The sequence below is a fragment of the Oncorhynchus tshawytscha genome, linkage group LG15 (assembly GCF_018296145.1).
Source record: "Oncorhynchus tshawytscha isolate Ot180627B linkage group LG15, Otsh_v2.0, whole genome shotgun sequence".
In the NCBI taxonomy this organism is placed as follows: domain Eukaryota; kingdom Metazoa; phylum Chordata; class Actinopteri; order Salmoniformes; family Salmonidae; genus Oncorhynchus; species Oncorhynchus tshawytscha.
In genome coordinates, this window is record NC_056443.1 from 1,604,451 (window position 1) to 1,619,672 (window position 15,222).

At 46.2% G+C, this 15,222-nt stretch overlaps 1 protein-coding gene across 3 annotated transcripts in view; it reads left to right on the top strand.

The window, feature by feature from the left end:
- Positions 1-11,330, top strand: part of LOC112267804 (apoptotic peptidase activating factor 1) — a 76,278-nt gene extending 64,948 nt beyond the window's left edge. For all 3 annotated transcript variants that reach the window (XM_042297878.1, XM_042297879.1, XM_042297880.1), the window contains one exon: positions 10,443-11,330. In XM_042297878.1, coding sequence (XP_042153812.1) covers positions 10,443-10,589 — 147 coding nt within the window. In that variant the 3' untranslated portion in view covers positions 10,590-11,330. The remainder of the gene's footprint in view (positions 1-10,442) is intronic.
- The last annotated feature ends 3,892 nt before the right edge of the window (positions 11,331-15,222 follow it).

Here is a 15,222-nt window from a genome sequence, read left to right on the forward strand (position 1 = left end):
TGACACAGACACACATACGCTCAGTATACAAGCCTGCATATTAACATACTGACACACACACATACGCTCAGTATACAAGCCTGCATATTAACATACTGACACACACACATACTCTCAGTATACAAGCCTGCATATTAACATACTGACACAGACACATACGCTCAGTATACAAGCCTGCATATTAACATACTGACACACACACACATACTCTGTATACAAGCCTGCATATTAACATACTGACACACACACATACTCTCAGTATACAAGCCTGCATATTAACATACTGACACACACACACATACTCTCAGTATACAAGCCTGCATATTAACATACTGACACACACCCACATACTCTCAGTATACAAGCCTGCATATTAACATACTGACACACACACATACTCTCAGTATACAAGTCTGCATATTAACATACTGACACACACACACATACTCTGTATACAAGCCTGCATATTAACATACTGACACACACACATACTCTCAGTATACAAGCCTGCATATTAACATACTGACACACACACATACTCTCAGTATACAAGCCTGCATATTAACATACTGACACACACACATACTCTCAGTATACAAGCCTGCATATTAACATACTGACACACACACATACTCTCAGTATACAAGCCTGCATATTAACATACTGACACAGACACACATACGCTCAGTATACAAGCCTGCATATTAACATACTGACACACACATACTCTCAGTATACAAGCCTGCATATTAACATACTGACACAGACACATACGCTCAGTATACAAGCCTGCATATTAACATACTGACACACACACATACGCTCAGTATACAAGCCTGCATATTAACATACTGACACACACACATACTCTCAGTATACAAGCCTGCATATTAACATACTGACACAGACACACACATACTCTCAGTATACAAGCCTGCATATTAACATACTGACACACACACATACTCTCAGTATACAAGCCTGCATATTAACATACTGACACCCACATACTCTCAGTATACAAGCCTGCATATTAACATACTGACACACACACATACGCTCAGTATACAAGCCTGCATATTATCATACTGACACACACACATACTCTCAGTATACAAGCCTGCATATTAACATACTGACACACACACATACGCTCAGTATACAAGCCTGCATATTCACATACTCACACACAAACATACTCCGTATACAAGCCTGCATATTAACATACTGACACACACCCACATACTCTCAGTATACAAGCCTGCATATTAACATACTGACACACACACACACACACACATACTCTCAGTATACAAGCCTGCATATTAACATACTCACACACAAACATACTCTGTATATAAGCCTTCATATTCACATACTGACACACAAACATACTCTCAGTATACAAGCCTTCATATTCACATACTGACACACAAACATACTCTCAGTATACAAGCCTTCATATTAACATACTGACACACATATGCTCAGTGTACATGCCTGCATATTCACATACAGACACACACAGGGTCATTCTAGTGTACTGTATTCACTCTAGCATAAGGTAATAAGCTAGGCACACACAGTACATATAGACACACACAGTACATATACTAATACATTTAGTCAGTGTGTGTGTGTGTGTGCGTGTGTGTGTGTTAGACGGGTTGTTATTCTATATTAGTATATCCACGTAGATATCATCATCAGTGTTAATTTTAGAAGACTTGGCAGGAGGGGGCAGCAAGCTGTGCTGTTGGATTGGAAAGTTTTCTAACTTATGAGAACACACACACACACACACACACAAGTTACAAACACACACACATGAAGAAAAACAGAGCTTACAGTACACGTATGCACACACACACACCAGGACATTGCATCTTTCTGCTTCGCTAACACCATCATAAATCAATGGCAGCACAGTAATAGTGTTCATATCAGCAGCACCATCTGTTCTATAGAGGACACACACACATTCCATCATGACTTATACTGCAGTATTCTCTTGGTGGTCATTAGACCGTTGTCAAATAAGGCTCCTCTTGTAGTGTGTGTCTGTGTGTACCTATAGTACAGTGACTATGTCCCCGCATCATGTACCCCACATGGACACACTGTCCCCAGCACATTGTTTCATTGAAAAATACTGCACCAAACATCTTAGATAGATGTACAATTGATACTGCACCAAACATCTTAGATAGATGTACAATTGATACTGCACCAAACATCTTAGATGTAAAATTGCACGACTAAGATCTCTTCGGCAAAATGTCAAAATGAATGACAGATTTCTTGGAATAATTCAGACTATTTTGAGGAAGTATATCCTGGCTATGGCATGTCAAAATGGACAAACAGTACTATTTCTGCTTTTTCCTCCTTTTTCAAGCATAGGTCTTCCAAGGCAGTATGCGAGCGCACTCGTTTGGTTCAGCTAGCCGTGTTTGGCTAGGCATCAGCCGAACTGAAGCATGCTGACCCCTTTAGCAGGAACCACATTCTCTCTTTTCTCTCTGGGGTTAGAGTTTGGAGGATGTGGAGTGAAGTCCTCTCCTCTGTGTCATTCTCGTTTTCTTTATTCGGTCTCTTCTAATCCCTTGCTGGTGGTCTGTCTTTATTCTGATCCCTTGCTGGTTGTCTGTCTTTATTCTGATCCCTTGCTGGTTGTCTGTCTTTATTCTCATCCCTTGCTGGTTGTCTTGTCTTTATTCTCATCCCTTGCTGGTTGTCTTGTCTTTATTCTCATCCCTTGCTGGTGGTCTGTCTTTATTCTCATCCCTTGCTGGTGATCTGTCTTTATTCTCATCCCTTGCTGGTGGTCTGTCTTTATTCTCATCCCTTGCTGGTGGTCTGTCTTTATTCTCATCCCTTGCTGGTGGTCTGTCTTTATTCACATCTTTTGCAGGTGGTCTGTCTTTATTCTCATCCCTTGCTGGTTGTCTGTCTTTATTCTCATCCCTTGCTGGTGGTCTGTCTTTATTCTGATCCCTTGCTGGTTGTCTGTCTTTAATCTCATCCCTTGCTGGTTGTCTGTCTTTATTCTCATCCCTTGCTGGTGGTCTGTCTTTATTCTCATCCCTTGCTGGTTGTCTGTCTTTATTCTCATCCCTTGCTGGTTGTCTGTCTTTATTCTCATCCCTTGCTGGTTGTCTGTCTTTATTCTCATCCCTTGCTGGTGGTCTGTCTTTATTTTCATCCCTTGCTGGTGGTCTGTCTTTATTCTGATCCCTTGCTGGTGGTCTGTCTTTATTCTGATCCCTTGCTGGTTGTCTGTCTTTATTCTCATCCCTTGCTGGTTGTCTGTCTTTATTCTCATCCCTTGCTGGTGGTCTGTCTTTACTCTCATCCCTTGCTGGTGGTCTGTCTTTATTCTGATCCCTTGCTGGTTGTCTGTCTTTATTCTCATCCCTTGCTGGTGGTCTGTCTTTATTCTCATCCCTTGCTGGTGGTCTGTCTTTATTCTCATCCCTTGCTGGTGGTCTGTCTTTATTCTCATCCCTTGCTGGTGGTCTGTCTTTATTCTCATCCCTTGCTGGTTGTCTGTCTTTATTCTCATCCCTTGCTGGTGGTCTGTCTTTATTCTCATCCCTTGCTGGTGGTCTGTCTTTATTCTCATCCCTTGCTGGTGGTCTGTCTTTATTCTCATCCCTTGCTGGTGGTCTGTCTTTATTCTCATCCCTTGCTGGTGGTCTGTCTTTATTCTCATCCCTTGCTGGTGGTCTGTCTTTATTCTCATCCCTTGCTGGTGGTCTGTCTTTATTCTCATCCCTTGCTGGTGGTCTGTCTTTATTCTGATCCCTTGCTGGTGGTCTGTCTTTATTCTCATCCCTTGCTGGTGGTCTGTCTTTATTCTCATCCCTTGCTGGTGGTCTGTCTTTATTCTCATCCCTTGCTGGTGGTCTGTCTTTATTCTCATCCCTTGCTGGTGGTCTGTCTTTATTCTCATCCCTTGCTGGTGGTCTGTCTTTATTCTGATCCCTTGCTGGTTGTCTGTCTTTATTCTCATCCCTTGCTGGTGGTCTTGTCTTTATTCTCATCCCTTGCTGGTGGTCTTGTCTTTATTCTCATCCCTTGCTGGTGGTCTTGTCTTTATTCTCATCCCTTGCTGGTGGTCTTGTCTTTATTCTCATCCCTTGCTGGTGGTCTTGTCTTTATTCTCATCCCTTGCTGGTGGTCTTGTCTTTATTCTCATCCCTTGCTGGTGGTCTTGTCTTTATTCTCATCCCTTGCTGGTGGTCTTGTCTTTATTCTCATCCCTTGCTGGTGGTCTTGTCTTTATTCTCATCCCTTGCTGGTGGTCTTGTCTTTATTCTCATCCCTTGCTGGTTGTCTTTCGATCAAAGGATATTTACAAGAGAGATTGATGAGTGTTTGAGAGACTAGGAGGTTTTGTGCACACATGAGTGTGTGTGGGGGGAGCTGTTTTTCTTTCCTCTGAGACTTAATCACACTTCGCTCCCCCTCTCCTCTCAGTATAGGGTACCACCTCCTCCATCACGAGAAGCTGTCAAATAGGAAGAATAGTACTAGTTTTATATCCATCCGTTACTACAAAAACCTTCTCTGTTGTCAACAGGCAGGCCACAGGCACGCACACACACAGACGCACGTATGCACGCACACAGACACACACACACACACACACACACCACTCCAAGTGCAGCACTACCTAGAGTTATCTAGGGTTGAGAGCATTGCTGAAAAGCAGTAACTATCTATATCCATGGGTCCATATCTGTGTTGCCCAGTCTGGGATTAGAATCAGCAGTCTTACAGCTACAGTACAGGGTTTATTTATTATTAACTCTCCTCTCTCTCCAAATATTTATATGGAAATGGAGGGAGTGTGAAAGAAAGGAGGGGGGAGAGAAAGAGATGAATTTAGAGACATCTTAGTGGTGTTAAATATTGAAGACCTTTGTCTTGTTGTGTTGCATGATTATGTAAGGGATCTGAAAGGGAATCACCTACCGGACCTTCTCCATCTCTCCTGCCCTCCATCTCTCCATCTCTCCTGCCCTCCATCTCTCCTTCTCTCCTTCCCTCCATCTCTCCATCTCTCCTGCCCTCCATCTCTCCTTCTCTCCTTCCCTCCATCTCTCCTTCCCTCCATCTCTCCTTCCCTCCATCTCTCCTTCTCTCCTTCCCTCCATCTCTCCCTCTCTCCTGCCCTCCATCTCTCCTTCTCTCCCTCTCTCCTGCCCTCCATCTCTCCTTCTCTCCTTCCCTCCATCTCTCCTTCTCTCCTGCCCTCCATCTCTCCCTCTCTCCTGCCCTCCATCTCTCCTTCTCTCCTGCCCTCCATCTCTCCTTCTCTCCTTCCCTCAATCTCTCCTTCTCTCCATCTCTCCCTCTCTCCTGCCCTCCATCTCTCCTTCTCTCCTTCCCTCCATCTCTCCTTCTCTCCTGCCCTCCATCTCTCCTTCTCTCCTTCCCTCCATCTCTCCTTCTCTCCTTCCCTCAATCTCTCCTTCTCTCCTTCTCTCCATCTCTCCCTCTCTCCTTCCCTCCATCTCTCCTGCCCTCCATCTCTCCTTCTCTCCTTCCCTCCATCTCTCCTGCCCTCCATCTCTCCCTCTCTCCTGCCCTCCATCTCTCCTTCTCTCCTTCCCTCCATCTCTCCTTCTCTCCTTCCCTCCATCTCTCCTTCCCTCCATCTCTCCTTCTCTCCATCTCTCCTTCTCTCCTGCCCTCCATCTCTCCTTCTCTCCTTCCCTCAATCACTCCTTCTCTCCTTCCCTCAATCACTCCTTCTCTCCTTCCCTCAATCTCTCCTTCTCTCCTTCCCTCCATCTCTCCCTCTCTCCTTCCCTCCATCTCTCCTGCCCTCCATCTCTCCATCTCTCCTTCTCTCCTTCCCTCCATCTCTCCTTCTCTCCTTCCCTCAATCACTCCTTCTCTCCTTCCCTCAATCTCTCCTTCTCTCCTTCCCTCCATCTCTCCCTCTCTCCTTCCCTCCATCTCTCCTGCCCTCCATCTCTCCTTCTCTCCTTCCCTCCATCTCTCCTGCCCTCCATCTCTCCCTCTCTCCTGCCCTCCATCTCTCCTTCTCTCCATCTCTCCATCTCTCCTTCTCTCCTTCCCTCCATCTCTCCTTCCCTCCATCTCTCCTTCCCTCCATCTCTCCTTCTCTCCTGCCCTCCATCTCTCCTTCTCTCCTTCCCTCCATCTCTCCTTCTCTCCATCTCTCCTGCCCTCCATCTCTCCTTCTCTCCTTCCCTCCATCACTCCCTCTATTCTCCACAGAAGCATACCTCATTAAGTCAAAACAGACATCCTGTTGTTCCTCCCATTCCTCAGTCTTCATAGATCTAGAATAGTCAGCTTGAGGCCTTATGGAGCTCAGTCACACCACTTCACTGCAGCCTGCTCCATACGCTGCTCACACAGTGGTGTTGGTATTCCACAGACCGTGGCCGAAACCCCTGCAGAGCCATTACACAGCATGGGCCTCACACTCATAGACTAGAGATAGGGGGGTACAGAGTGGCAGACAGTCAGACACACACCACACACAAAAATATGCAGAAATATTAATGAATCATACAAACTCCTCAAACACACAAAAGGAGTCTCATTTGCAAACTGTACTTGCAGGGGAATGGAAAATGAGACCCCTTTTGTGTTTAATTTTTTATTTTTATTTCACCTTTATTTAACCAGGTAGGCTAGTTGAGAACATGTTCTCATTTGCAACTGCGACCTGGCCAAGATAAAGCATAGCAGTGTGAACAGACAACACAGAGTTACACATGGAGTAAACAATTAACAAGTCAATAACACAGTAGAAAAAAAAGAGAGTCTATATACATTGTGTGCAAAAGGCATGAGGAGGTAGGCGAATGATTACAATTTTGCAGATTAACACTGGAGTGATAAATGATCAGATGGTCATGTACAGGTAGAGATATTGGTGTGCAAAAGACCAGAAAAGTAAATAAATAAAAACAGTATGGGGATGAGGTAGGTAAAAATGGGTGGGCTATTTACCGATAGACTATGTACAGCTGCAGCGATCGGTTAGCTGCTCAGATAGCAGATGTTTGAAGTTGGTGAGGGAGATAAAAGTCTCCAACTTCAGCGATTTTTGCAATTCGTTCCAGTCACAGGCAGCAGAGAACTGGAACGAAAGGCGGCCAAATGAGGTGTTGGCTTTAGGGATGATCAGTGAGATACACCTGCTGGAGCACGTGCTACGGATGGGTGTTGCCATCATGACCAGTGAACTGAGATAAGGCGGAGCTTTACCTAGCATGGACTTGTAGATGACCTGGAGCCAGTGGGTCTGGCGACGAATATGTAGCGAGGGCCAGCCGACTAGAGCATACAAGTCGCAGTGGAGGGTGGTATAATGTGCTTTAGTGACAAAACGGATGGCACTGTGATAAACTGCATCCAGTTTGCTGAGTAGAGTGTTGGAAGCAATTTTGTAGATGACATCGCCGAAGTCGAGGATCGGTAGGATAGTCAGTTTTACTAGGGTAAGTTTGGCGGCGTGAGTGAAGGAGGCTTTGTTGCGGAATAGAAAGCCGACTCTTGATTTGATTTTCGATTGGAGTTGTTTGATATGAGTCTGGAAGGAGAGTTTACAGTCTAGCCAGACACCTAGGTACTTATAGATGTCCACATATTCAAGGTCGGAACCATCCAGTGTGGTGATGCTGGTCAGGCGTGCGGGTGCAGGCAGCGAACAGTTGAAAAGCATGCATTTGGTTTTACTAGCGTTTAAGAGCAGTTGGAGGCCACGGAAGGAGTGTTGTATGGCATTGAAGCTCGTTTGTAGGTTAGATAGCACAGTGTCCAAGGACGGGCCGGAAGTATATAGAATGGTGTCGTCTGCGTAGAGGTGGATCAGGGAATCGCCCGCAGCAAGAGCAACATCATTGATATATACAGAGAAAAGAGTCGGCCCGAGGATTGAACCCTGTGGCACCCCCATAGAGACTGCCAGAGGACCGGACAGCATGCCCTCTGATTTGACACACTGAACTCTGTCTGCAAAGTAATTGGTGAACCAGGCAAGGCAGTCATCCGAAAAACGAGGCTACTGAGTCTGCCGATAAGAATATGGTGATTGACAGAGTCGAAAGCCTTGGCAAGGTCGATGAAGACGGCTGCACAGTACTGTCTTTTATCGATGGCGGTTATGATATCGTTTAGTACCTTGAGCGTGGCTGAGGTGCACCCGTGACCGGCTCGGAAACCAGTTTGCACAGCGGAGAAGGTACGGTGGGATTCGAGATGGTCAGTGACCTGTTTGTTGACTTGGCTTTCAAAGACCTTAGATAGGCAGGGCAGGATGGATATAGGTCTGTAACAGTTTGGGTCCAGGGTGTCTCCCCTTTGAAGAGGGGGATGACTGCGGCAGCTTTCCAATCCTTGGGGATCTCAGACGATATGAAAGAGAGGTTGAACAGGCTGGTAATAGGGGTTGCGACAATGGCGGCGGATAGTTTCAGAAATAGAGGGTCCAGATTGTCAAGCCCAGCTGATTTGTACGGGTCCAGGTTTTGCAGCTCTTTCAGAACATCTGCTTCTGGATTTGGGTAAAGGAGAACCTGGAGAGGCTTGGGCGAGTAGCTGCGGGGGGGGCGGAGCTGTTGGTCGAGGTTGGAGTAGCCAGGCGGAAGGCATGGCCAGCTGTTGAGAAATGCTTGTTGAAGTTTTCGATAATCATGGATTTATCGGTGGTGACCGTGTTACCTAGCCTCAGTGCAGTGGGCAGCTGGGAGGAGGTGCTCTTGTTCTCCATGGACTTCACAGTGTCCCAGAACTTTTTGGAGTTGGAGCTACAGGATGCAAACTTCTGCCTGAAGAAGCTGGCCTTAGCTTTCCTGACTGACAGCGTGTATTGGTTCCTGACTTCCCTGAACAGTTGCATATCGCGGGGACTATTCGATGCTATTGCAGTCCACCACAGGATATTTTTGTGCTAGTCGAAGGCAGTCAGGTCTGGAGTGAACCAAGGGCTGTATCTGTTCTTAGTTCTGCATTTTTTGAACGGAGCATGCTTATCTAAAATGGTGAGGAAGTTACTTTTAAAGAAGGACCAGGCATCCTCAACTGACGGGATGAGGGCAATGTCCTTCCAGGATACCCGAGGATACCAGGTCGATTAGAAAGGCCTGCTCACAGAAGTGTTTTAGGGAGCGTTTGACAGTGATGAGGGGTGGTCGTTTGACTGCGGCTCCGTAGCGGATACAGGCAATGAGGAAGTGATCGCTGAGATCCTGGTTGAAGACAGCGGAGGTGTATTTGGAGGGCCAGTTGGTCAGGATGACGTCTATGAGGGTGCCCTTGTTTACAGATTTAGGGTTGTACCTGGTGGGTTCCTTGATGATTTGTGTGAGATTGAGGGCATCTTTCAGATCAATGTGTGTTTGAGGAGTTTGTATGATTCATTAATATTTCTGTGTCTGTGGTGTGTTTGTGCGTGCGTACATGTGTCTGCGTGTGAGAATATGTGTGTACTTGAGTATGATGGTACAAGGGTACTACTACTAATACTGCAACAGTTGACGCTGCACACACACTCTCGGAGACAGACTTTTTCCTCAGACCCACAATAACCGCTGGGTCTTACAGTCAGACTTGTCCTGGTTTTTCCTCAGACCCACAATAACAGCTGGGTCTTACAGCCAGACTTGTCCTGGTTTTTCCTCAGACCCACAATAACAGCTGGGTCTTAAAGTCAGACTTGTCCTGGTTTTTCCTCAGACCCACAATAACAGCTGGGTCTTACAGTCTGACTTGTTCTGGTTTTTCCTCAGACCCACAATAACAGCTGGGTCTTACAGCCAGACTTGTCCTGGTTTTTCCTCAGACCCACAATAACAGCTGGGTCTTACAGCCAGACTTGTCCTGTTTTTCCTCAGACCCACAATAACAGCTGGGTCTTACAGCCAGACTTGTCCTGTTTTTTCCTCAGACCCACAATAACAGCTGGGTCTTAGAAGCTGCTAGGTTTCTCCCTTCCACTAATGGAATTGAGGAAGTGGAAATATGTTCTGCAGGGAGATAAGTGGTGTGATGCTGTCTGTTTTCATTGGCCTGATAAGAGCGAATATGAATATTATTCTGGGAAATGTGGAAGATTGGCATGTTTGAGACACCTCCTGCGCGCACACTTGATATGATTGACTTGGCGCCTTTGATAGTGGATTCCTGAGAGGTGGAACTTCAATGAAAAAATTACAGCTTAGCAGGTCGCATTAAACAGAATCGGTTAGCAAAAGTGTGTGTGTGTGTGTGTGTCAAGACCAAACTGCATCACTGATCTATTATCAGACGGGCTCTTGCAGGGTACTGTACAGCAGTGGTAGAAGCTTAGAGACACACTTAAACTGATAACTCTCTCTCTCTGTCTCTCTCACTCTCCCTCTCTCATTCTCTCTCCCTCTTGCCCCTGCTCTCTCTCTCTCGCTCTCCCTCAGTGGTGGAACGTGGAGAAAGGAGAGGCCCTCCAGACCTTCTACCCGACAGGAGCCAATCTGAAAAGGATCCACGTGTCACCTGACTTCTCCACCTTCGTCACCATCGACAATATCGGAATCCTCTACATCCTTAAGAAGGTGGAATGAGAGGGAGGCATAGCTCATTAGACTAATGAGCTATAAGGAAACCACTTTAGACTAAAGGGGGCGTAGCTCAATAATGGAAATAGTTCTCGTCTCCTATCCTTGCATTGATCTGAAAGAGCCAGACAGGTGAGAGCCAATGTCTGTTAGTCATCTGCCATGTTGCTTTAGCCTGCATTCTCAGATCAGAGTAGGTGAAGAACAGGAGATCTGCTAAAGGACAATCATTTCTCCTGCTCTGCCTTCTGCATGCCATAACAGTCAAACAGTCACAACAAACTACATCATTTCTCCTGCTCTGCCTTCTGCATGCCACAACAGTCAGTCACAACAAACTACATCATTTCTCCTGCTCTGCCTTCTGCATGCCACAACAGTCAAACAGTCACAACAAACTACATCATTTCTCCTGCTCTGCCTTCTGCATGCCACAACAGTCAAACAGTCACAACAAACTACATCATTTCTCCTGCTCTGCCTTCTGCATGCCACAACAGTCAAACAGTCACAACAAACTACATCATTTCTCCTGCTCTGCCTTCTGCATGCCACAACAGTCAAACAGTCACAACAAACTACATCATTTCTCCTGCTCTGCCTTCTGCATGCCACAACAGTCAAACAGTCACAACAAACTACATCATTTCTCCTGCTCTGCCTTCTGCATGCCATAACAGTCAAACAGTCACAACAAACTACATCATTTCTCCTGCTCTGCCTTCTGCATGCCACAACAGTCAAACAATCACAACTAAATTGATATCCTGACAAAATGAACTATTCTGCTTTTCTTATTGTATCAGGGGACCATAGACAAAAAGCATTTGATTCTTACTGCACTGGGGTAAATTGTATGCAATATGGAAAGATTTTTCTATGCTCTTTTTAACTAGGAAAATCTATGCTATAATGAAATGCACCAGCATTATCTGTTGTGATGTTGTCAAACACAGTGAATTGGTTTTGTATTTCTAAGTGCCCAATGAGTCGTTTGCTTTGTTAATGTCGTGGCACTCTGCAAATGGTCATGATTGTGTTCTGTCGTCTTAAACAAAGTACATGTATTTTTCCCTGTGAAGTTTGGGCGGCAGGGAGCCTAGCGATTTAAGAGCGTTGTGCCAGTAACCTAAAGGTTGCTGGTTCAATCTGAGTCGACTGGGTGAAACATCTCTTATGCCCTTCAGCAACACACTTAACCCTAATTTGCTCTTGTAAGTCGCTCTGGATAAGAGCGTCTGTTGACTAAAATGTAGCGGTCTAAACCTGTGTATTTGGACTAACTAAAGCCTTAAAGATGGATTCCGCAGTATGGGGAAGCCTACCCACCACTTTTTTAAAAAATCAAACCTTGACCTAAGGCCTCTGTCGACTATGTTTACTATTAAGTTCAACACTGTTTAGGACATTTATACACTAATTATATCAATAGAGCCTGTTTTTTTTGTTTTGTTTGTACAAGTCCTTTTTTATTGTATATATCTTGCTTTCATACATTTAGTTTTCTTATTACTACTGATCCACGCTCTAGTGAGCTTTGTAAAAAGGCACTATGATTTATCTCTTGTGGTCTGTATCAAGAACATGGCCTTGTTCTAATACTTTGACAATGCGTCCTTCCTTCCTCGCTTCCTTCCTTCCATCGTTGCTTGTCGTCATCTCTGATCTGACGCTATTGAAAAGCTGACCGATTGCTTCCACTTCATGGTTGACAATCCAGAGTCATTTCAAATCTGTGAATTTTTGAAAGGAAAGGATGCGTTTTCAAAGTATTCAATCTGGGCCTTGTTTTTGATGTCAGAACATGTGCTCTTACCTATTGGTGCTTTAAACTCAGTGTGCAAGTAAATCATCAGAGGAGGTCTCTCCCTGTCAATCAAATCTGTGAAGTCTTGAGGTGATCTCAGGACATGAATACTGTTATGGTAAAGTGCTTGTGTGTGGTCTGTAATGTATAATGTTTTATACTCTAAGGTATTATAAGACAGCAGGTGGTTTACATACTCCTCTAAATTTCTCATTAAATCATTTGATGTTCACTGTCCAGAGCATAGGGTAGTATTTGATCTACACTGAACAAAAAAAAACACATGTCAAGTGTTGGTCCCATGTTTCATGAGCTGAAATAAAACATTCCTGAAATTTTCCATATGCACAAAAAGCTTATTTCTTTAACAAATTTGTTTACATCCTTTTTAGTGAGCATTTCTCCTTTGCCAAGATGATCCATCCACCTGACAGCTGTGGCATATCAAGAAGCTGATTAAACAACAAAATCATTACATATAAGGCCATTCTAAAATGTGCTGTTTTGACACACAACACAATGCCACTGATATCTCAAGTTTTGAGGGAGCGCGCAATTGGCGTACTGACTACAGGAATGTCCATCAGAGCTGTTGCCAGAGAATTGGATGTTCATTTCTCAACCATAAGCCACCTCCAACGTTGTTTTAGAGAATTTGGAAGTACGTCCAACAGGCCTCCCAACCGCAGACCATGTGTAACCACGTCAGCCCAGGACCTCCACATCTGACTTCTTCACCTGCGGGATCATCTGAGACCAGCCACCTGGACAGTTGATGAATCTGTGGGTGTGCACAATCAAATAATTTCTTCACTGTTAAATGTCTTAGAGAAGCTCATCTGCGTGCTCGTCGTCCTCACCAGGGTCTTGACCTGACTGCAGTGCACGGCCCCACATCACAAGGATCTGTACACAATAACTGGAAGCGGAAAATGTCCCAGTTCTTAAATACTCACCAGACTTGTCACCTATGATGCATTTTTAGAATGCACAATTAACACCCTGATCAACTCTATGCGAAGGAGATGTCATGCTGCATGAGGCAAATGGTGGTCACACCAGATACTGACTGGTGTTCTGATCCATGCCACTACTGTTTTTTTTAAGGTATCTGTGACCAACAGATGCATATCTGTATTCCATACCACGCTGCCTGTCTTCTTATCCCACGCTGCCTGTGTCCTTATCCCACGCTGCCTGTCTCCTTATCCCACGCTGCCTGTGTCCTTATCCCACGCTGCCTGTCTCCTTATACCACGCTGCCTGTCTCCTTGTACCACGCTGCCTGTCTCCTTATACCACGCTGCCTGTCTCCTTATACCACGCTGCCTGTCTCCTTATACCACGCTGCCTGTCTCCTTATCCCACGCTGACTGTCTCCTTATCCCACGCTGCCTGTCTCCTTATCCTCGCTGTCTGTCTCCTTATACCACGCTGCCTGTCTCCTTATACCACGCTGCCTGTCTCCTTATACCACGCTGCCTGTCTCCTTATACCACGCTGCCTGTCTCCTTATCCCACGCTGCCTGTCTCCTTATCCCACGCTGCCTGTCTCCTTATACCACGCTGCCTGTCTCCTTATACCACGCTGCCTCATCCTTATACCACGCTGCCTGTCTCCTTATACCACGCTGCCTGTCTCCTTATACCACGCTGCCTGTCTCCTTATACCACGCTGCCTGTCTCCTTATCCCACGCTGCCTGTCTCCTTATACCACGCTGCCTGTCTCCTTATCCCACGCTGCCTGTCTCCTTATCCCACGCTGCCTGTCTCCTTATCCCACGCTGCCTGTCTCCTTATACCACGCTGCCTGTCTCCTTATGCCACGCTGCCTGTCTCCTTATCCCACACTGCCTGCCTCCTGCTCCTGTCTTCTTATACCACGCTGCCTGTCTCCTTATACCACGCTGCCTGTCTCCTTATACCACGCTGCCTGTCTCCTTATCCCACGCTGCCCTGTCTCCCTTATCCCACGCTGCCTGTCTCCTTATACCACGCTGCCTGTCTCCTTATACCATGCTGCCTCACTCCTTATACCACGCTGCCTCTCTCCTTATACCACGCTGCCTGTCTCCTTATACCACGCTGCCTGTCTCCTTATACCACGCTGCCTGTCTCCTTATACCACGCTGCCTGTCTCCTTATCCCACGCTGCCTGTCTCCTTATCCCACGCTGCCTGTCTCCTTATACCACGCTGCCTGTCTCCTTATACCACGCTGCCTCACTCCTTATCCCATGCTGCCTGTCTCCTTATACCACGCTGCCTGTCTCCTTATCCCACGCTGCCCTGTCTCCTTATACCACGCTGCCTGTCTCCTTATACCACGCTGCCTGTCTCCTTATACCACGCTGCCTGTCTCCTTATACCACGCTGCCTGTCTTCTTATCCCACGCTGCCTGTCTCCTTATCCCACGCTGCCTGTGTCCTTATACCACGCTGCCTGTCTTCTTATACCACGCTGCACGCTGCCTGTCTTCTTATACCACGCTGCCTGTCTCCTTATACCACGCTGCCTGTCTCTTATACCACGCTGCCTGTCTCCTTATACCACGCTGCCTGTCTCCTTATACCACGCTGCCTGTCTTCTTATACCACGCTGCCTGTCTCCTTATACCACGCTGCCTGTCTCCATATACCACGCTGCCTGTCTCCTCCCACGCTGCCTGTCTCCTTATCCCACGCTGCCTGTCTCCTTATACCACACTGCCTGTCTCCTTATACCATGCTGCCTCACTCCTTATACCACGCTGCCTGTCTCCTTATACCACGCTGCCTGTCTCCTTATACCACGCTGCCTGTCTCCTTATCCCACGCTGCCTGTGTCCTTAT